The 20,916-nt window shown below is 30.9% G+C and overlaps 2 protein-coding genes across 3 annotated transcripts; both read left to right on the top strand.

Annotated features, from left to right (window-relative positions):
* The first annotated feature begins 3,879 nt into the window (after nucleotides 1-3,879).
* LOC130824811 (uncharacterized) lies at nucleotides 3,880-6,940 on the top strand. Its single transcript, XM_057689828.1, has 4 exons — nucleotides 3,880-4,002; nucleotides 4,878-4,994; nucleotides 5,116-5,248; nucleotides 6,051-6,940. Exons 1-4 carry the CDS (start codon nucleotides 3,880-3,882, stop codon nucleotides 6,578-6,580), a joined length of 903 nt encoding a protein of 300 aa, XP_057545811.1. The 3' UTR covers nucleotides 6,581-6,940.
* A 402-nt stretch (nucleotides 6,941-7,342) lies between these two features.
* LOC130825798 (WAT1-related protein At1g43650-like) lies at nucleotides 7,343-15,151 on the top strand. 2 transcript variants are annotated; one of them, XM_057691218.1, is made up of 7 exons: nucleotides 7,343-7,783; nucleotides 9,909-9,971; nucleotides 10,261-10,377; nucleotides 11,844-12,081; nucleotides 12,925-13,083; nucleotides 13,512-13,663; nucleotides 14,777-15,151. In XM_057691218.1, exons 1-7 carry the CDS (start codon nucleotides 7,599-7,601, stop codon nucleotides 14,811-14,813), a joined length of 951 nt encoding a protein of 316 aa, XP_057547201.1. In that variant the 5' UTR covers nucleotides 7,343-7,598; the 3' UTR covers nucleotides 14,814-15,151. The 2 variants fall into 2 exon arrangements, with proteins under 2 accessions (XP_057547201.1, XP_057547200.1); XM_057691217.1 differs by having other exon boundaries at nucleotides 14,754-15,147.
* Nucleotides 15,152-20,916: the final 5,765 nt, after the last annotated feature.

Genomic DNA, 20,916 nt, shown 5'->3' with positions numbered 1-20,916 from the left:
TTGTTCTGATCTTGATTTTGCTATTCAAGAACTTTGAAGCATGTTTATTATGAAATGTGAATGTTTATGTGTTTAATTTTTAAATTTTGAAAAAATGGGTCACATGACCTGAAGTATATGGGTCAATGACATGAAATATATGGGTTCAATGACCTGAAAAAACCAAATAAAATAAAAAAAAAAAAACAGGTTAAATGGGTATTTAGCATGTTGATTCGACCCGCTACAAATCAGGTTGGGGTTTCAATTTCTGACCCATTTAATTAAACAGGTCAGGTTCAGGTTAAGGGTCTATTGACCCATTTATATATGAAAATTTGAAAACAATAAGACAAAAATTCAAGAAAATGAACCAAATAATTCAACTTTCAAACTTATTTCAAAAGTAAGTGTGAAAATCACAAACCTGAGGTTTGGGATTGTTCGTAATTACTAACTGCGAACAGGTCAAAAAAGACAAAATAGTTGTTCCCAGTTACTAACTGTGAACAGCTATTTGACTTGTTTTGACTTGTTCGTAGTTAGTAACCGCGAACAGATAGCTGCACAAATACACAGTTAGTAATTGGGAACAGGTCAAAAAAAAAGTCAAAGTTGTTCCCAGTTACTAGGTGGGAACAACTATTTTTGTCTTTTTTGACTTGTTCGCAGTTATTAACTGCAACAACCCCAAACCTCAGGTTTGGGATTTTCACGCTTACTTTTGGAATAAGTTTGAAAGTTGGATTATTTGGTTCATTTTAAATTTTTTGTCTAATTTTTTTCAAATTTTCTTTATATATGACCCGAACCTGAAAATGACCCAACCCGATCTATTTGACACCCCTAAATTATCACCCCTCCACAAAACAATTTTTTGCGCACAAATTTGTGAGAGATAAGACCATCTCTAATTGGACCAACCCATTATATATTTTTTAAAATATTGTAATTAGGCATTAAGAATGATGTAAATAGACATTTAAGATATTGAATATAGGCATTAAGGACACGGTAAGTAAGCATCAAGAATAATGTAAGTAGACATTAAGAATACGGTAAGCAAACGTTAATCTTTAATGGGTTGGGCTTGAGATACGTCTCTCAAAGAGACGGTCTCTTAAGAGACTAGCTGTTAAAACACTAATTCTTAAATGAGACGGTCTCATGGTGAGACCATCACTATTGAGTTGTCCCAATATATACTTTTTGTCTTAAAGTGATCACTTATAATGTTAAAATTATCACTTATAACCTTAAAACGATCTTTTACGATCTTAAATTAATCAATTAAAAAAATAAGCTAATTATATGTGTCCATCTCATGATGAGACAGTCTCATATATAACGAGCTGCAAATTAAAAATTATATTACCACCTTCAAAGTCCAATGAGGGGCCATTAAAAGCCCTTAACTCAGCCCATTTCTAAAACATCAAGCGCGGTAATCTTATAAATGGGCTGAACTACAAACCGGTTGTCCCGTAAAATCCATCATTTAAGAAAGCTAACATATACTACTCCATTAAAATTGACAATGGCTCAAGCTTGTTTGCCTGCCTTGTGCCAATTTTATCTTAAAAACCCATAGAATTTAAGAAAAGAAAAAAAAATAAAATACTAATATATTATAAAATTTTCCCATTTATTAAAATATAAATATTTGACTCTGTATTACTTGATTGCTCTCGTATAAAATAGTATACATATGTTTACAATATTTGAAATAATAAATCAAATAAGTATAAAAATAGATTTTTGGAGTCCGTTTGGTAACGGACTCTGTGTTGTATACCACTTTGCACATAATATCGACGACCATGAAAAAGTTGCACATATGAATGGTCATGGGGCGGGTCTGAAGCGGGTCCAACCAAATCCGAAAACGGACTCATTAATTTTTAAAGGATTCAGACCTAGATCCGGATCCTAAAGGTCTCAAATTTCCAGACCCAGACTTAGGCCCCTCTAATCTGGTGGGTCAAGGGTCCTAAATGGGTCCTTAATGGGTCTAAAAAGAGTGACTTGTCAAATTTAAGCCTTTTGTAAGTCACTTTGAACTTTTTAGCGTATTTAAAAATTTTTAATACTATTTTGTATAATAAATTCGTACAATATTTAATACATACAAATCAAGATTAAAAGTGATGAAAGTAAAGATTAAAATAAATTCATATTATATATTACTTATGGAGTTAGTATTGCAATACACTAATAACAAATTTAATTTTGATGGACATAACCCATAAGTAATAAATTCCATAATGCATAACCATATTACTTATGATAATTTAGTATGGTAATAACTAATGGAATAATGCAGTAAATTTAATCTTGATTGACCTTCTTAATAATGCAGTACAGTAATAACAAATGGAATAATGCAGTAGGTCTTATAGAGTTGATAGTAGTTAGTACATCGCACAATTATACAAGTTTGACATTTGACCATAATAAAATATGACTATTTTAAATAAATGTTAGGGTTCAGGTTTGGGTTTAACGGGTGGGTCTAGAGTCCGGGTCTGGGTCCAAAGCTTCAGACCCGGACCCAAACCTATTATTCATTTTTGAGATATAAATTCTACCTGAATTCGATGGGATTCAAAAAATAAGATTCAAATCCTTAAAAAAGGCAGGTCCAATAGGGTTCTAGACCCATGACCATCACTAGTTGCACACTAGAGGGATTTGGCACATCTCTAGTCTCTACTGAGATTATAGCCTGGATAATTAAGACAATTTTGGGCAGAGTCTATAGACTCCATTTCCATCAGCTACACAGCTTTGATGTAGTTTCTATCGATGTAATTTCCGACCAAAAACAGATTGTGAGGTGCACGCAAACTTTACAGTCAAGATAAATGGCCAGTTTATCTAGTATTGCAAAACCTTTGGCAGGAGCACGCAGATGCATTGCTCGCCATTCTCATCGACATAAGGATGGAAATCTTGTTCCAGGTTCCAAGACATCGCTAAAATAATTAGCACGTTTGAGTTATAGAAAAAGAGTTGAAAATGTATCTTTTACAGGGTTCCAAGACTAATAGCTACTACAATTTGTTTTTACTACCACAAGATTTAAGTGATAGTATTTGTGCAGATCAGTGTCACATAATTCGCTAATCACATAACTATTAGCTAATCTCTTGAGAGATTGTCTCTTTGAGAGACGTGTCTCAAGCCCAGCCCAATAAAAATTAATGTCTACTTACCTTATTCTTAATGATTACTTAGATTATCCTTAATGCTACTTACAATATTTTAAATGTCAACGTACATCATTTTTAATGTCTACTTACCATATTTTCAAAAAATATATAATGAGCCGGTCCAATTAGAGATGGTCTCTCAAAGAGACTGTCTCTCACAAGAAAATCTGTTTAATTATTATATTCAGTGAAAGAAGGAAAAAAAAGTTTATGTTAAAGCAAGTGCCAATAATCTAAACAATGACATTCACTTTAATCATATTATCGAACATGCTTTATCATGTACATTGGAGGAGGATGGTAAAGATGTGTCGAATGTGAGTGGGTTAAGGTTTTGAACGATTCACGAGGTGCTTAACGTGGGGCAAATGAAGCTTCACTAAAGTTGGGAACCATGCCTTGAACGAGTCAAGGGATGACTTGATTGTTGCTCGATCGAGGCAACAAAGACACGAAGACAGTGCCTGCTCGACCAGGTCTGGCCGTTCGAGCATTAGGCTGTCAGAATGTTACTGGGAAGGGTGCTCGTTTGAGCACTGATCAAGCTCGTTCGAGCACTTTGGCTAGGATTTCTTTTTGACGTTTGAGTTACGGTATGGCATTGAAGAGCATAGTATTCCTTGTAAATTGCTATGTTTATTGTGTGTTTATTGTCATACTAATTGTGATGATTAATTGTGTAATGTAAATGTGGTTTAATGGTACATTGAGTGTGGTTCTAAGAATGATGCTTTCCTTCTACTATAAAAGGAAGCAACATTCAGAGAACAAGGCACCACAAACATACATATTGAGAGCAGACTACTGTATTGTTAGAAACTTGAAAGTGTTTTTTTTTCTTCAGTATTTGTGATCTTGAGAATTGTTCTCAAGATAAGGGGAGATTTATTATACTTATAAGTGTTGAATTCAATATAATAAACTACATTTAAAGGGAGGTATCCAAAATACCTTATAAACACTTGTATTCATCTTTTATTTTAATTTTTATTTTGTTTTTTATTATTAAACCTCTTTGAATCTTTCATTTCATTTTATAATGAATATAACTTGCATGATTCAACGCAGGCACATTCCTTTAACTTGCCCCTCATGCCTTGATGCCTAGGCTCTTAAAGTTCTACCAAATATATGCACGTCATTCTTTAAGACAATGCAAAGGGTATTAATATAAGGTGAAAATAAGAGAAAGAACAACAAGGCCGACCTTAACATTTAACATTATATTATAGGCCCTAAGCCTCTAATTATATATAAATATAGATTAATAAATACAAAATTTATAATAATTAAAAATATGATACACACCAATATATTTTAAGTAGACAATTAAATAAGGAATGAAATGAGTATATAATATCTTATGTACAATCTGTTAGAAATTCACTAGCAATCAATCAAATATTTTATTGAGTTATTACAACTCCAAAAGAAATACATTAAAATTAGACCTAGGAAAAATTGATCCGAAACCCGCCCGAAAAAATTGGGTTGAAACCCGGAAATTTTAACCTGAACCCGAAAAATGACCGAACCCGAAGAACCCGTAAAAAACGGGTCGGTCGGGTCCGGGTCGGGTTTGACCCGATGGGTTGGTGATTGTTAAAAAAACCCACGTTGGTCAATTTCATCTTTACTTCTTGAGTTCTTGACTTCTTGAAAACCAAACAAACCCTACTCTACTAGCGTGCTGCCGCCATCGTTGCCAATTTGCCATCTCCTTCCATTCGTCGCGCCTTGTTCATCTTCCTCAAGTTCTCATCTCTTCCTCAAGTTCTCAAGTTCTCCTTCCATCGTTGCCAAGTTCTCATCGTTGCCAATTTCTTTTTTTTTTTTGATGATTTTATTTCTGGGAAGGGTTAAATGATAAAGATTGATTCTTTTTTTTTAAATGAATAATTTGTTTTTTTTTTGTATGATGCAGGTTGTTTGTATAGATTATCCTAGGCCAGAGCTTGAAAGTACATCCAATTTCTTGGAAGCCGCCTACTTATCTTCTACTTTTCGGAATTCGCCTCGTCCTCAGAAGCCATTAGAAGTTGTAATTGCCGGAGCAGGTGAGTGAAAGTACATCAAATTAGATGCTGTTCTTGATTTTCAGTAGCTTTGGGTAAAGTAGAAGCCAAATTGATAATTATTTGAGTCAATTAAGATGCTTTGGGTAAAGTAGAAGTTCTCATCTCTTCCTCAAGTTCTCAAGTTCTCCTTCCATCGTTGCCAAGTTCTCATCGTTGCCAATTTCTTCTTTTTTTTGATGATTTTATTTCTGGGAAGGGTTAAATGATAAACATTGATTTTCAGTTTGCTTGATCGCTTTTCCGAGTGCTTCATTGTCCGTTCCACACCTAGGTAACGTAGTAGGGTTGCCGAATGTTAGATTGTTACTAATGATGATTAGTTCACATAATCCTGATTAATGTATGGGTTTTTTGAATCATATGTTGTTTGTTGATAATGTATGGTGAATCGCTGTTGAATCATATGTTGTTTGTTGATAATGTATGGGTTTTTTTGTATGTTGTTTGTTTGTTGATAAGCATATCAAAACAAAAACGAAGACCTCCAAAATCTCCATTTTCAATGCCAAATCTTCCAATAATTCAAGGATATACTCAACTCTCACCATCTTCATCCTCAACTCCATCTTCAACTCCAATTATTTCACCGGGATTTTCAATCTCTTCTTCATGTAGTGCGAATTCATGTCCAAGTGTGGGTAAGTTATGAATAAATTTGTTTTTTTTTTATAAATTAGTTTAACTGAATGTTTTTTATAAACTAGTCTAATGTTTAATTTTGCTAAGTCAGTCATTGAGTAATCAGCTTGATACAAACTTGTTTCTTTGTCTTTATGAGTAGAAGAGCAAGCAGCTACAAACAACATGAATGCGCCATTGTCCGAATGTAAAAAAAGAAAATGGACTTCTCCTGTTTGGAAGGATTATGATTGTTTTGATGGTCACATGTTTGAGGACAATATTCCAAGAGCTCTTTGTAAATATTGCAAACAAGGTCCTATTCTTGCTCATTCTACTAATGGAACCACAAATTTTAAGCGTCATAGTGAGTCTTGCTTTGCACGAGCTACTTTTGAAATTAACAAACAAAAAAAGGGTAAGAAAGACAAGGGTGATCTAAAACATTTTGACCCTTCCATGTATAAGCAATTAGTGGCTAGGGCAATTATAAGACATGGTTATTCCTTTACATTTGTTGAAGATGCTGAAAATCGAGCTATACATAGCTTCTTAAATGAAGATTGTAAATTTATTTGTCGAAAAACCGCTAAGAAGTATTGCTTAGAAGTCCATAAAAATGAAAAACTTAAGTTGAAGAAACAAATGAGCATTGGGGTGTCTTCAAAAGTTGAAGAAAAACTTACCATATAAAAATAAAGAAAAAAAATTTAAAACACACAAATTTTATTTACTCAAATCAAACATACATTAAATTGATCAAATAAAAACAAAAGTAATGCATTACAAAAAAATTAACAATTTGAAAAATAAAAAAATATATATATATTTAGAGGATTAATCACAGAAAAATTAAAACCAACAAAAAATTAGAAGTCTTAATTAGTAATTAAAGTTCCTTTCTAGAGAATGAGCCTTTTCCCAAAAGCCTTCACTATCGGAAATTGAAGTAACAATAAGTATAACCTCGCATTCATAAGGCACTAAATTTTTATTAGAGATTTTAATTTTTTTTATTCAATTTAAAATTGATTCAAAATACAACTAGAAATCCTTGGCTAAAATTTATATATAAATTAACTCATAATTTGAAATTGATCAAATAAAAACAAAACAAATTTAATTTCTCTGAAATATTTTGTTCATTTTCAATTCTACATTATAAACATTTATGTTGAAATTCGTCATATTTCCATATAATTTTTATTTGAATTAATAATTCTTTATCAAACTTATAAAATTAGTATTGGTTAATTTCTTAGAAAAAAATCATATGAAAAAGATTTTATTGATAATAAGATAAAAAATTTGAACCTTATCTCATTAAATTAATAAAACAGACCCAACACAAAAATAAATCAATTATAAACAACCCCAACCAAAACTAACTCCACCGTTTTAACATGTCTAATCCTTATCCTTAATTGGTGCATTTATTTCTCGTATGGTTCCTACAATTACTACACCAAAATCTATTCCCTTTCTTCTCTATCCTCAAAATAAAGAATATAATCTATTTCGATAACATTATTAGTATTATTATCTACCCAAATTCAACAAAAATTCAAATATCTCTTTTTCTTAATGGAGTAAATAATTTTCTTTATTTTCTTTCAAAAGAGATTTTAAAATAGCTAGATAAGTGAAGTAATATATTATTATTATTATTATTATTATTATTATTATTATTATTAAAAAAGGGAAAAAGAAAATGAAGAAATGGGTAAAGAGTTCAGGTCCATTAGTAGGGATGATAATGGTGCAATTGGTAGGAACAGGGTTACATATACTTACAAGGATTATTTTAACTCAAGGCACCTTCATTTTTGCTCTTATTGTTTATCGCCATCTTCTTGCTGCTCTTTGCATTGCTCCTTTTGCATTCTATTTTGAAAAGTAATCCTCTCTCTTTCTCTCTTTTTTCTTTTTAATAATTTTGTCTAGGATACAAAAACCTACTTCCTTTTTAAATTAAATAATGCAATTTCATAGGGAAGGAGAGATTAACAATTAGTGAGAGTGAATTAATCTTTCATGGGAACCGTTAGTATTAAGTAACCAACTCAATCAAAAGCTTAAGCCGATGGTTGAGGCCCCATAATATATTATATATACTCTAATACGCTCTTTACACGAAAGCCTTTAGACTAGAAGTGTGAATTCAGGACATACCTTCTCATACATGGCACTAAATATTCCGTTTTAAATGAGGGGGGATTGAGATTGAGGTTTGAACCCATGATCTCTTATCATACTGGCTTCTAATACCATGTCAATAAATTAACTCAACCAAAAGCTTAATTTTATAGTTGAGGCATCCGGATATGTTATATACTCTAATAGTTTGACGATAGGGAAAACTCTCAACTATTAGTCTAATGTTAGAGTATATATGTTAAATTAGGCTGGACTTAATACTAACGAAGAAACGCGAGGTGCACACTACATAAGCAAAAGAGATACCATCCCAAACCAGATGGCAATGGCAGGAAGGGCTCCAATAATATATATATAAGTGTGCACACCATCTTTAATTTCTCGACGTAGGATAAACCATCCCAACAATAAAATATATTTTAAGCCTTATCCATCAGCTTAACTTTTAGTTGAGTTGGTTCCTTAGCATAATATCAAAACCAACGTTATAAGATGTCACCAATTCAAATCTTCTTTACCACTTATTTAAAGTGAAATATTTAGCGTCAGATATAGCCCAATGACTTTTGATTGATTTGATTTGTTAATTCTAATCCACCATTCTCTATTTTATTTGAAGTTTTTCCCTGCGAATTATATTACTATTAATCATTATATAATCAATTTTCTTTTCAATCAGTGTGTTACTGATAATAACGTACTACGATATGAATGTTATTGTTCATCGAACATTTGCTAAGACAAGAGGTACTATAATTCATTTTTGAATGATTTGTTATTATTTTAAGCATTAACACGATATCTCATATCGAAAATTATAAATCATATGTTGAGAGTATGGGTTGATGTTGTGGTAAATCAAGAAATTAGTATTAGAGGTTTTTATTCAGGTTATCGGGTAGATTTTGAATTAAAATTTTCGAGTCAGTTTAAAATCAACATTTATATCCATGTTGGTTTTAGTAGTTAATCCACTTTTAAAGTTGGGTCAATTTAGTACTATTTTAAATGTCTCTAAATTCTAATTAGTATATAGGATGAGGTGAATATTCACGTAATATACATGACTTGAACCAATTTCAGTCGTTTTTTTAAATATGTTGTACAATTTAATATTAATAGATTTTAATACCTTGTCATGAATTCATGATCTAGACATGTTGGAAAATAGATTTCCCCTTGGTCTTTCTGTTTTGGTGTAAAGAGTAACAGTGCCAAATAATGTAGATAAGAGATTAAGAGGCCATTATTCTTCCTTATCTCATCTAATCCTCATTAGGTAAATATATATATATATATATATATATATATATATATATATATATATATATATAAATATATATATATGTATATATATATATGTATATATATATATATATGTATATATATATATATGTATATATATATATATATATATATATATATATATATATATATATATATATATATATATATATATATATATATATATATATATTGTCTACTTTTGAATGATATCTTGAAATGAACAAGATATATATGCATTAATGTACTACAATTCTTCATGATGGAGATATTAACATTTTTGGTGAAGTATACTAACTATTACGGATAGAGTTTCACATGTGCTACTTCCTCTTATTAAGGTGCATGATTGTATATGTTGCCTTTTAAATTAAATAAATAGTTTGAAATATTAATTTACTCTACTTTTATTTCAGTTGATGAATTATTTTTTAAGTTTTAAAATTTCAGAATAATATAAAATTATTAGAATATAAATATCGTTTATTTTTATTTTACACATATGAACCAAAAACCATAAATATAGATCGCATGTGTAACGCGATTACATTTTTAACATTAATGCCATGGCCGATTGCAGGGGAAATGGAACGAAATTGACTGCAACGGTGGGAATTTGGATCTTTCTTTCCTCTTTATCCGGGTAATTAGTAATTACTTAGAGTTCTAATCTTAGATTTCTTTTTTCTATGGATTAACTTTATTTTGAAAGACCTGCAACAATTGAAAATAATGAAATCATGTAAATGAGACAGTCAAGATTGATTTATAATCATTTTTTATTATTTGGCTAGTTATAAAAATGATTTTTTTTGACAAATTTAATATTCTAGTGATTTTTTCAAGAAGAGTATACATGTTATTTAATTGTATAATTCATTAACATTTTAGGGCTAGTTGCACAAGTTATGGAACTTATTTATTTGATGCAGGATAAGTATGGGGATGAGTTTTTTATACTATGGACTTCGTGATACCTCAGCAACATATGCAGCCAATTTCCTGACTTTGCTCCCAATTTTGACCTTTATTTTCTCCATCATAACCAGGTACTTTATGACTTCATTTCTATTTTAAAAATAGTATTTATTAATTTATTGAGGGAAAAAGTTTTTTACGGTTTTGGTCCACAGTGTTTTAGTTTAGTGTAAACAAAATTTAAAAAGAATTATAATAGTAGTAAGTATTTTACTTGACAAGTACATTTAATTACAATTATTAAAAAATACTTGTTATTTTTAAATTAATTCACCTTAAAATAATATGAACCGAAGCTGTACAAGATTTCACTTATTGAGTAATAGGTGTGATAATGAGTTATATCCATAGATTTTTAAATTATAGTCCTAAAATTACTACTACTATTGTTAGATGTTTTATTCTTATCCTGTTTTCCTATTATTGTTAATTTTCTTGTACTTCATAGCAAGTTACAACATTATCTGGACTTGCTGAATATCACATGGTATTAAGGGTCCTTAAAGATATTTTGGGTTATTAAGAGCAATTTGAGTCTTTAGAGATAATCAGAGTGGCAGAGGGAGAATTTGACATCCTTTTGTGTATCTTTTTTAGTATTTATGGGAAGATTTAACACAACGTGAAAATTTATGATAATATAAAATACATTTTAGTAAGTCTTGTGAGAGACAGTCTCTGTGAAAGTGTGAAAGACATTGCTCACAAGAAACAAAATCTTTTTGATATTTAATAAAAAAAAAATGTATCATAAACTTCCTTCATAATATGCGCATCCATTTTGATTATGGAATTTTTTTTCAATCAATTCCATATAAAAATGGAGTTCAAATTTAATGATGATAATAGTTCTTCAAGTTTTTGATTTACTCGCCTATAGAATTCGATAAGGGAGAAGAAAGAAACTGAAATGGCGAAAAATTGAATAAATACATGCATCTTTAACGGTTACTATTTTAGTTTAATTTTATTTCGATTTATCTTTTTTTATATTGGGCAGGCCTAAAAATAGATGGTCTCTTTGAAAGACCGTCACTCCCAACAATTTGTAAATATATCTTGCATTATATATGGATTTCGATATTATGGCTTATTTTTAGGTTTTTTCACTATTGTTATGTAATTCTATTCTTATTAGATTTTCCTATTCTTACTTTGATTAGGCTTTTAGAGGTCTAAGATTACTTAGTGATTATGTGCATCATTCTATATTTTCTCTCCCTACGTGGACGTAATTAATATATTGTTAGTGAACTATATTAAACTTTTTGTGACTATTTATTATTTTCGGTTTATTTTTCTTATATCTATTATAGCATTAGAATGAGAGAAAAGAAAGCCTATAAATGGAGTACAAAGAAATTCAAACCTAAATTTTATCTATATAAAATATAATATTTATGCTCTAATAAAACAAGGTTGATTCTCACCCTTCAAAATATCTATATGTTTCATAGAAGAGATAATGTAGTTTATACTTAATTATACTCCAAAATCCTAATGAAGAATATGCTAAGGATTTTGTCCATTGTTGTAGAACAGAGAAATTAAATTGGAAGAGCATGAAAGGAAAAGTTAAGGTTGCAGGATCAATCCTGTGCTTAGCAGGAGCCCTTATAATTAGCCTTTACAAGGGAGCCTCACTTATTACAGGAAATCATCATTTTCATAGCCCAGTTTGTATGACTCGTAAAATCATCAAATATAACTGGACACGTGGCACTCTACTACTTGTTGCTAGCATTCTCTCCTCATCCACTTGGTATATATTTCAGGTAACTCCTCGCTCACCCCCTATAAATCTGAAGATTTGATATTCGCTTAATTTTATATCCGAATCAGATTTGACTCAACTTCAACATGAATTTAAAATTATGTAAAAATCAATGTCGACACAAGACTTTGTTTTAAACCAACCTGAAATATGTGATCTAAAATCGACCCGATGATCCGAATAAACACCTTAAGAATATACGTACTCTGTTCTAAAATAATCGTTATATTATCATTATTGACATTATTAATCGTTTTAAGTAAATTGTTTTAGACCCTTCAATACCTTCAAAACTATTGAGATGTAAAAAGATATGACCAAATTTCTATGATTTAAACCACAAATAATTCAATCCCTCCTTAGAAAAGAATTGCTCACAATTCTTAACACCTTTCCTTGATGCTTGCCACAAACCAACATACCCAACATGTCCTAAACAAACTGCACACTACCAAATCACAACAAACTGTAGGCTATCATGAGCAATGGCTTTAATTGCCTTGAATTAACCTAGAAACCAAGTTCCCCATTATCATCGAATGAATGTTCTTGTCCTCACTTGCATAATGAGCCAAATCCATATGTTAAGCAAGCTCACCAGAATGATTACACATCACATTCATTAATTAAATAATTATTACAAAATTTTTTCATTTGCATGATTAACTAAAACAACTATTATTAAAAAAATTAGACTATGAAATTAATAGTTTTTTTTGTCAAAAACCATACATGACATGGATATCTAACTACTTTGCTACTAATGATGTTAATTTTGAAAATGCCCTTGGGCCTTGACCCTCCTTTTACCTCAATTTTTGTGTTAATTGATGAACATTTGTAGGTAAAATTGTTAAAGGCATTTCCATCAAAATACAAGGCAACAATGTTAAGTTGTTTATCAGCATCAGTTCAAGCTGCAATTATTGGCCCTTGTTTGGACGCAAATAAAACCTCTTGGATGTTAGGATGGAACCTCCAATTAATTACCATTATTTACTCGGTACATTGAAACTTCTCTTGCTTTTTAAAGAGTAATAATTCTAAAACTATATAACATATAACGGTACCGCAATCATAAATATAAGCTTTAGGTTGAATTGTTTTCTACACATGATCAGAAGTCAGTGTAACAAGAAGTCACGGGTTTAAATCTCAATCATCCATCATGTAAAGTGATATATTTAGCGCTAGGTACGAGGATGGTTTCTGTTGCATCCACACTTGACACTTCTAGCCTAAAGGGCTCTTGTGTCGATGGGCGTGTTAGGTTCAACCAAAAACTTAAACTTTTGGTTAAATTGATTTATTGACCTAGTATTAGAAGACAACTTGACAAACAAATCTAATCCATCCCTCATTTCATAATGGAATGTTATTTTTGTAAGTCAATTAATTGATTTTAAGAATAAGATTTGTGAGCTTTTGCAGGGAGTATTGGCATCTGGATTATCATTTTGCATAATCTCATATGTAATTTCATGTAAAGGACCAACTTATCCAGCTATCTTTACTCCATTATCTCTCACATTTATAACCGCAATTGAAGTTTTTTTTCTAGGAGAAGATCTCCGGATTGGAAGGTAAATTTTTACCACCTTTTATCTTTTTATATATTTTTTCTTTTCAAATGTTAATACATACACAATAAGTATGCATATCAATATTGAAATGTGGGTATCCTAAAATTTGTTATAAAAGTATTAGAATGTTTATTTATGTAAATATAGTAACATCAAAAGTGATCAAAGTTTTAGAAACTCTTTTTAGGGTATTTTATCTTATCTTTTTTTATAACTCTAAATTAATATATGGAGTAGTATATACGGACAAAGAGAGAAGGTCATGTATTTATTCTTTTCCATTTTGAGCTTTACTCTTTCGCCCAATATACATGTTTGACAATTAATACTACAAATCATTATTTATGACGGTCTCACTATGAGATGCGTTTTTATACATGAATTGAATAGTCTAATACAAGTGTTGCATACCTAGTATAAAACGTTTGTATCTTATCCCAAGTCCCAACAACTCAATGCATGAGTCTTGATTTGTTGTTTCACTTTCTCATAAGCATATTCGTATGCCAAAAAATTGAGTCTTGTCTTTATCAGACTAAGTAAAACTTTTTTCAAATAAAATTCTAAGTTTAAGTCTTCTTATCTTCTTCCTTTTACTGCTTGCTCCGTACATAAAAAAACACAAATTCGTGTGTGAGACGTTCTTCATACATAGATTCAATAGCATAACTAATACAATTATTAACATATGACCTTCTTGTTTTGAAGTTGACTTACCGAAAGACGATCTTTCACGAGAATAAGAGTACATATACCTAAAAATAAAGAAAAAAGTCAACCACCCCTTTGAGTAGGTTCATTAATGTGAATAAAAAATAATTGCTTTAAAGATAATTTTTTTATTAAAAATAATCTTTAAAAAATTATTTTTATTCAAATAACAAGACAAGTTTATTACTTCAAATCTCTTTCGGTCAAAGATCAGAGTATTAGAATATATATTGATTAATATTAAGCAATTATATTTTTATTTTCTCATCAACATACCCTATATCATTCCTATTTTAAGTGATGGTTTGAAATATTAGAATTTGTCATTCAATCAAGTCACTATATTGTTTTGGGATGAGATTAACTAACAACAATACAGTTTGCTTGGGATGTTGGTGATAGTGGTGGGCTTGTACCTCTTCCTATGGAGCTGCAATGATAAGAAAAGGGTGGAATCATCCCAGCCTAAATCACACAATGGAAATGAAAATCTAGCCCAAGGTAATAATAATGAGCTTGGAGGGTTACAATTGACCGCAACTATTGTTCCAATTGCATCGCCTATTACTATAAATCATTGCTCCCATTATAAAACTACAACATTATGATGACCCTTGGATGAAATCCTTTGCCTTTTTGTATGTAGAGGAAACAACTAGGATGAAGCTTGTGAATTTTGATTTGATTTATACATGGAAAAATTTTGAACTAGGTTTTGTAAAATTAACACTTAGGGATTTGTAAGCGGTAGTAATATAAATGATAGTTTTGATGAAATGTATTATGTCATTTTTATAGTAACAAAGTTATCATCGTTATATATGGATTTTTCTTCACAATATTGCCACCAAATGTCATAGCCATTGGCGGATCTAGACTAACATTATATTGAATGAGTTTAAAAAGTTGAAGTCAGAGTAAAAGTCAACCGCAAAATTAGTATTCCCTCCTATTCACTTAATGTGTCCCATTTGACTTTTCATTATTTTTAGGTGGTCAAATGAGACCACATGAGAAAGTAAAAAGTATAGTGTTTTTAAATTTTCATAGGGGTAAAGTTGAATTAGTAGGTGTAAAGGTGTGAAGGTGTGAAAAAGTTAAGTTTAGTAAGGATAAATTGGTAACGTTAACATATCTAAAATAGAAATAACACACTTAGGGCATGCTTGGATTGAGTGTAAATATTTAAGGGGTGAAAAAAAGTCAAAGTAAGAAAATGAAGTTGATAAATGAAAAATTAGTGAAATTTAATTGTTGTACAGATGGAAGAATGGTTGCAAAGTGATGAAAAATGAAAGAAGCTTTTAATTTTGTGGGGTAAATATTTATCTTAGGGGAAGGTGAGGGATTATATATTACCTCCATAATAAGGGAGATCATATTCTTTTTCCTTCATTATTTTTATTTTATACTCCTTTTACCTTTTTCACAACTATCTCAACTACTTTAAATGCATTTTTATTTGGTTTCATTTCATTAATTAGTTTGACTTTATTTCTCCCCTTAAATATTTACACCCAATTTAAATATGCCCTTAGGAAGACTTAACTAAGTAAGGACATGATACATTAAGAATGAATAGGAGGGAGTATTTTATAAACTACATTTTTACAACATAAATGATAAATAATTTGGGCCAAAATTAAATATATTACTAGAAGTGCTAGTAATTATAACATTTGCATAGTAGTCTTTATTAGGTATGTAAAACATTGATCAGGTCATGTTGGGTTTTTGTTTGGGTTATATGTAAATGGGCTAGAAATCTCTTAACTTGGACCTAACCCTTTAGATAAATGGGTCGAAAATCACAACCTTAACTTGATCTATCAACCTGGTTTTAACCCTTTTAACCTATTTAGACCTTTTTTGTTTCCATTTTAGGGTTTTTAACATTGGCTCCATCATATTCTTTATACCTTAATTTTATACTCTTGGTTTAAGAGTTGTTTATTTTGTATTTACAAAATATAAAAAAGGATAATATAATATGAATTAAGTTTATGTTATACTGATTGATTTGACTCGAAATTAACTTGTATAATCAAATGAGTAATACATATGTGTTTCAGGTTTAAAATTTTGAATTAACCTAATTCATTTAATAAACAAATCATATCGGGTCATTCCTTTAAATTAATAGGTTAAAAAAAACTCAAATTTAATTATTTCGGGTTAGCTTATGATTAGATTAACAGGTTGTGTCACCTTTTGTCAGACATAGTCTTTATTCATAAAACAATATTATCTTACATCATAATTTATGGATAACAAACATATTGGCAAGTGATATTTTGTTCGATTCACCTCAATTATTATTCTCATAATATTACATTTTTTTTTTACTTTTAATTAATTATGCACAACTTAAAAGTACTTAGGGTGAAAATAGGATCTTATCTGAGCGTATCACTTTCTCTAAGAGGAATCTGAGTTCAATTCTTACTAGTCCTTCCTCTTCTCTTAGTCTGTCTTGTAACAAAAAAAGATATAAAGAGTGAAAATAGTGCATAAGTCATGAAATTCAATACAAAATAAAAAAAAGAATGGCAACAAGAGGTACTTTTTGTCATCATTCTTATCGCCAAACGTGTTTAGCAACAAAAATGACGACAAAAAGCTCTGTTTCCACTATTGCTGTGCCAGATGGAAATCTTGTTGCTCTCTTTGTCGCTAACTTGGCGACAAAATATTTTCTCCGTCGGTATTCTTTTCACCAAATCCCTACTTGACATACTCTAAACCCCAACATATTCAGAAAACACATACACATAAACAAGTACCAAAACACACAATCATAAAAATTTAAGAAAAAAAACATGATATACAAAGATTATACTTGCATTTTCTCATCGATTTCCAATTTCACAGAGCAAAGTTTAGGCTTCTTGATCTTTGTCTTGGGGTGGGCTTTGATAACAAAAGCATCAGAGGAGGTCTCCTACCTCTTTAATGGTTTGTCTGGTACTGTTTGTAGATCGTCTTTATTACCAACTTCCAAAATCACCCTTTCGAAAAAATCAATGGTTTATCATCTTCGAATAAAACTAGCATTGTTGCTTGAAAAATTCATAACGGAATGCAATACAAAATATACAACAAAAATTGAATCAAAAATAAACCCTAGTATGTCGAAATTCAACAACAAAAATGGCGAAATAAACCCTAAAATTTCTAAATAAGTAAAGAAAAAGCTAAGAATATATGAATTTGAAAAGTATAGAGATTACCTGGGGTTAGGTTTGAAGAAAATAACAAAAATCTATGAAAAAACAATCACACTAGGGTCTAAAGTTTCATGTTTATCCCTAGGAATCACCCAAAACTAATAGTAAGGTTGTTCAATGCAATGATACAACACTTCAATAATAAGCAATAAGAAATAATAAGAAACAAAACAAAAAATCAAAAACACAAGATTTACGAGGTTCACCTCAATGTAGGCTACGTCCTCGGTGGTGGGTAGCTTGCTTGATTATGTGAAGAAACAATGGAGTTCTCAAGAACTCTTACAAAGAAGTATCACACTTGGAGAAGAGAGAAGAAAATGGGTTTGTGTTTAGCTAGGGTTTGAATGCTTTGGAGTGAGTGTATGGGACTCCTATTTATAGTAGAAGCCTTATACAAATGATTGGGCAAAGGCCCACATTAAAACATTCTCGTAAAACTTATCGCGCATGAAAACATAGTGCGTTCTGGAACCTCGCTCGACCGGTTGAGCGAAATACCCCTTGGTCGAGCGACTTTGATTTCAGTCGAGCAGCAGATCAAAATGCTCACTGATCTAGTCGAGCCAACAGGCTCGGTCAAGCATGCCATGCTCTTGGTCGAGCAGCTCATCAGAGATCCATAAAGACTCCCTCATCATCATGTATGTACATACATACATCTACACATCATCATAGATCATTGATACACTTAAAGTCACACCGAAACTCCAACCATCAACAAGAAAATGCATGTTATGTGCGAGAAATAATCTTAGGAAATGAGAGACCAAGAAAGTTGAATGAAAGTTGTGCAATGATGTTAGAATGACAACAACTGACAAAAGAGAAAATGAGTTAAGGCACGATCGTCAATTTTGGTTTTTAAACGTTTTTTAAAAAAGCAACTTTTAAACTAATTAGCCAAACTTTTAGAGTATAACATATTTTGGGACCTCAACCATCAACTTAAATATTTAATTGAGTTGATTTTTTGACATGATATCAGAGCCAACGTGACAAGAGGTCAAAGGTTCGAATCTCAACCACCCCTCATTTAATGCAAAATATTCAGCGTTTATGCATATCCACACTTTTAGCCTAATGCGCTCTCGTGTGAGCAGGGGCGAACCCAGGATTTTCAGTTGGAGGGCTAAATTGTCGATATACTAGCAAATTATTTATTATATATAAACTAGTAAAACTATAAAAATTTGAAAATCAATTAACTTGAATCATGACAAATAGAGTTGAAGCTTTGAAGCTTCCATATAATTACCCCTTTTGAAAAAACAAAACTAAGTGTTTTTGACTTCATATATCTGCCTTTTAAGTCTCTAGAAAAACATTATTAAAATTAAGATAGCAAAAATATAAAAACACACACTAAAAAGGATGAATGCGAAACTATGAAAGATAGAAAATAATGACATTATAGTATAAATTAAATTTATTAGTCTAGTAAAAAATAATAGTTCAAATTTGGGTTTGATCTATTACCTTAAATTACAAATATGTTATCCCAACCATTAACCTATAGTAATTTTTGTTACAATTACGCACTCTTTAAATTATACTCCCTCCAAACCAATTTAGTTGTCCCATTTCCTTATTTGGCAAAGTTTTTTTAGTTGTCCCATTTTTATTTTTGTCAATCTTTTTTTTACCTAAATATTCTTAGTTCACACAAGTAATTACGAATATACCTCTATATACCTTACTTACCCAACTACCCTTTACTACTTACTCTTTACCACTTACCCTTTACTACTTACCTTTTTTAATGGACCTCACACCATCCTTAATAACCGTGCCCAAGCAAATGGAAAATCTAAATTGGTTCGGAGGGAGTATTATATATTAGTAAGGGGGCCGAAGCCAAAATTACAAAAAATCGCGTTTTTTGCAAGGGGGTCGGGCCTCCGCTGGCCCTCGATATAGCTTCGCCTATGCATGTGAGGGAGCGTGTTAAAGTGTATAACATATCCTAAAGATGATTAAGGCCCCAAAATATATTATATACATTAAAACCAACCCCATTTAAATGATCTCGGGATTATATATTGGACGTAAATAATTCGTTTGGTTTAGAATGGTACGTAAAACAGGACGACAAGGGACGGTGTCAAACAAAGAAAGAAAAAACCATGTTCTCTCACGTCGGCGCATACAAGTTGACTCTACGCACACTTTTTTGTTTTTTATTTAGATTTTAGAATTTAACATTCCCTTTAATTTAATCGTAGATTATTATATTTATGTTTCACTTTCCTGCAGACCAAAATATAATTAAAAATATTTCTTAATTGACTTGCAAAACTTTCTAAATTACATGCAATGTAGTACATTTTATCTGATTTACAAGTAGGCAACTAAAAAGTACCATTATTACTTTAAATTATTGATTAGTTTCTTTATGACTATTTCTAGTCCAAATTATCGTCGGCCACACTAGAAGAAGTCTTCAAGTAGTAACAAAATTTGTAACTAGTATATGGAGAGTTTAAGAGAGTTTAAAAAAATGTTTAAAATAATTATTGATAATTGCATAGAAATTATATTTTATTTATAATACTAAATTATTTAAAAGATACACATGAATTAAAAAGATATACTCCCTTCTATTCAACTTAGGTGTCCAATTTCCTTTTATGGTCAAGTCACCTTAATTGTTCCATTTCTATTTTTGGTATGCATTTTTGACTATTATGCCCTTAGTAGTTTATCCTATTTTCAATTATACCCTCCATTACCCATACTAATTTTTCCTCCCTTTTAATTAATCAACATACTTAAATCCTAATTAACATACCCACCCATTTTAACACTCCCTCCCTTTTTAAACCTAAAACCCTACCCATCCCCATTCCTCTTGCCGTTTTCTGATAACCCTGGGTTGAAGCTTCACCTTCTTCCTTATGTTCTTTCGTGTTGTTCTCTGAAAACCCTAAATCTAGGTTAAAGCTTCACCGTCTTCCTTAATTTCTTTTGTGTTGTTCTCTGATAACCCTAGATCTGGGTTGAAGCTTCACCTTATTCCTTAATTTCTTTCGTGTTGTTCTCATGGCAAACTCCAGTTCGCCTTTTAAATCCCCCCTGAAGAACCCTAACTCGACAATAAACTCACCCATGAAAAACCCTAACTCACGTACTTCTTTACTTTTGAGAATCCCCAAATCTCCTTACAAATCGCCTTCTAAGATAGAGTTTACGGGGTTCGATGATGGAAACCCTAGATCTGGACTGAAATCGTTTGAGGAAGAGTCTTTTGATTACTATGATGACTCAACTTCTGTTGAGACTGATCCTAAGTGGGGAAGAAGACTTGACTCTGAA

This window comes from Amaranthus tricolor, chromosome 10, assembly GCF_026212465.1.
Source record: "Amaranthus tricolor cultivar Red isolate AtriRed21 chromosome 10, ASM2621246v1, whole genome shotgun sequence".
In the NCBI taxonomy this organism is placed as follows: domain Eukaryota; kingdom Viridiplantae; phylum Streptophyta; class Magnoliopsida; order Caryophyllales; family Amaranthaceae; genus Amaranthus; species Amaranthus tricolor.
The sequence above is the reverse complement of the archived record's forward strand: the minus strand, read 5'-3'. Positions and strand labels throughout refer to the sequence as shown.

Bases quoted from the DNA above. Each gene is read 5' to 3' on its own strand.
- LOC130824811 (XM_057689828.1), top strand. From the start codon at position 3,880: ATGTGGTTTAATGGTACATTGAGTGTGGTTCTAAGAATGATGCTTTCC. The intron at 4,995-5,115 runs GTTCTCATCGTT...TGTATGATGCAG, and splicing joins TCTCCTTCCATCGTTGCCAA to GTTGTTTGTATAGATTATCC. The intron at 5,249-6,050 runs GTGAGTGAAAGT...CTTTATGAGTAG, and splicing joins AGTTGTAATTGCCGGAGCAG to AAGAGCAAGCAGCTACAAAC.
- LOC130825798 (XM_057691217.1), top strand. From the start codon at position 7,599: ATGAAGAAATGGGTAAAGAGTTCAGGTCCATTAGTAGGGATGATAATG. The intron at 7,784-9,908 runs GTAATCCTCTCT...GGCCGATTGCAG, and splicing joins TTTGCATTCTATTTTGAAAA to GGGAAATGGAACGAAATTGA. The intron at 13,664-14,753 runs GTAAATTTTTAC...ACAACAATACAG, and splicing joins GAAGATCTCCGGATTGGAAG to TTTGCTTGGGATGTTGGTGA.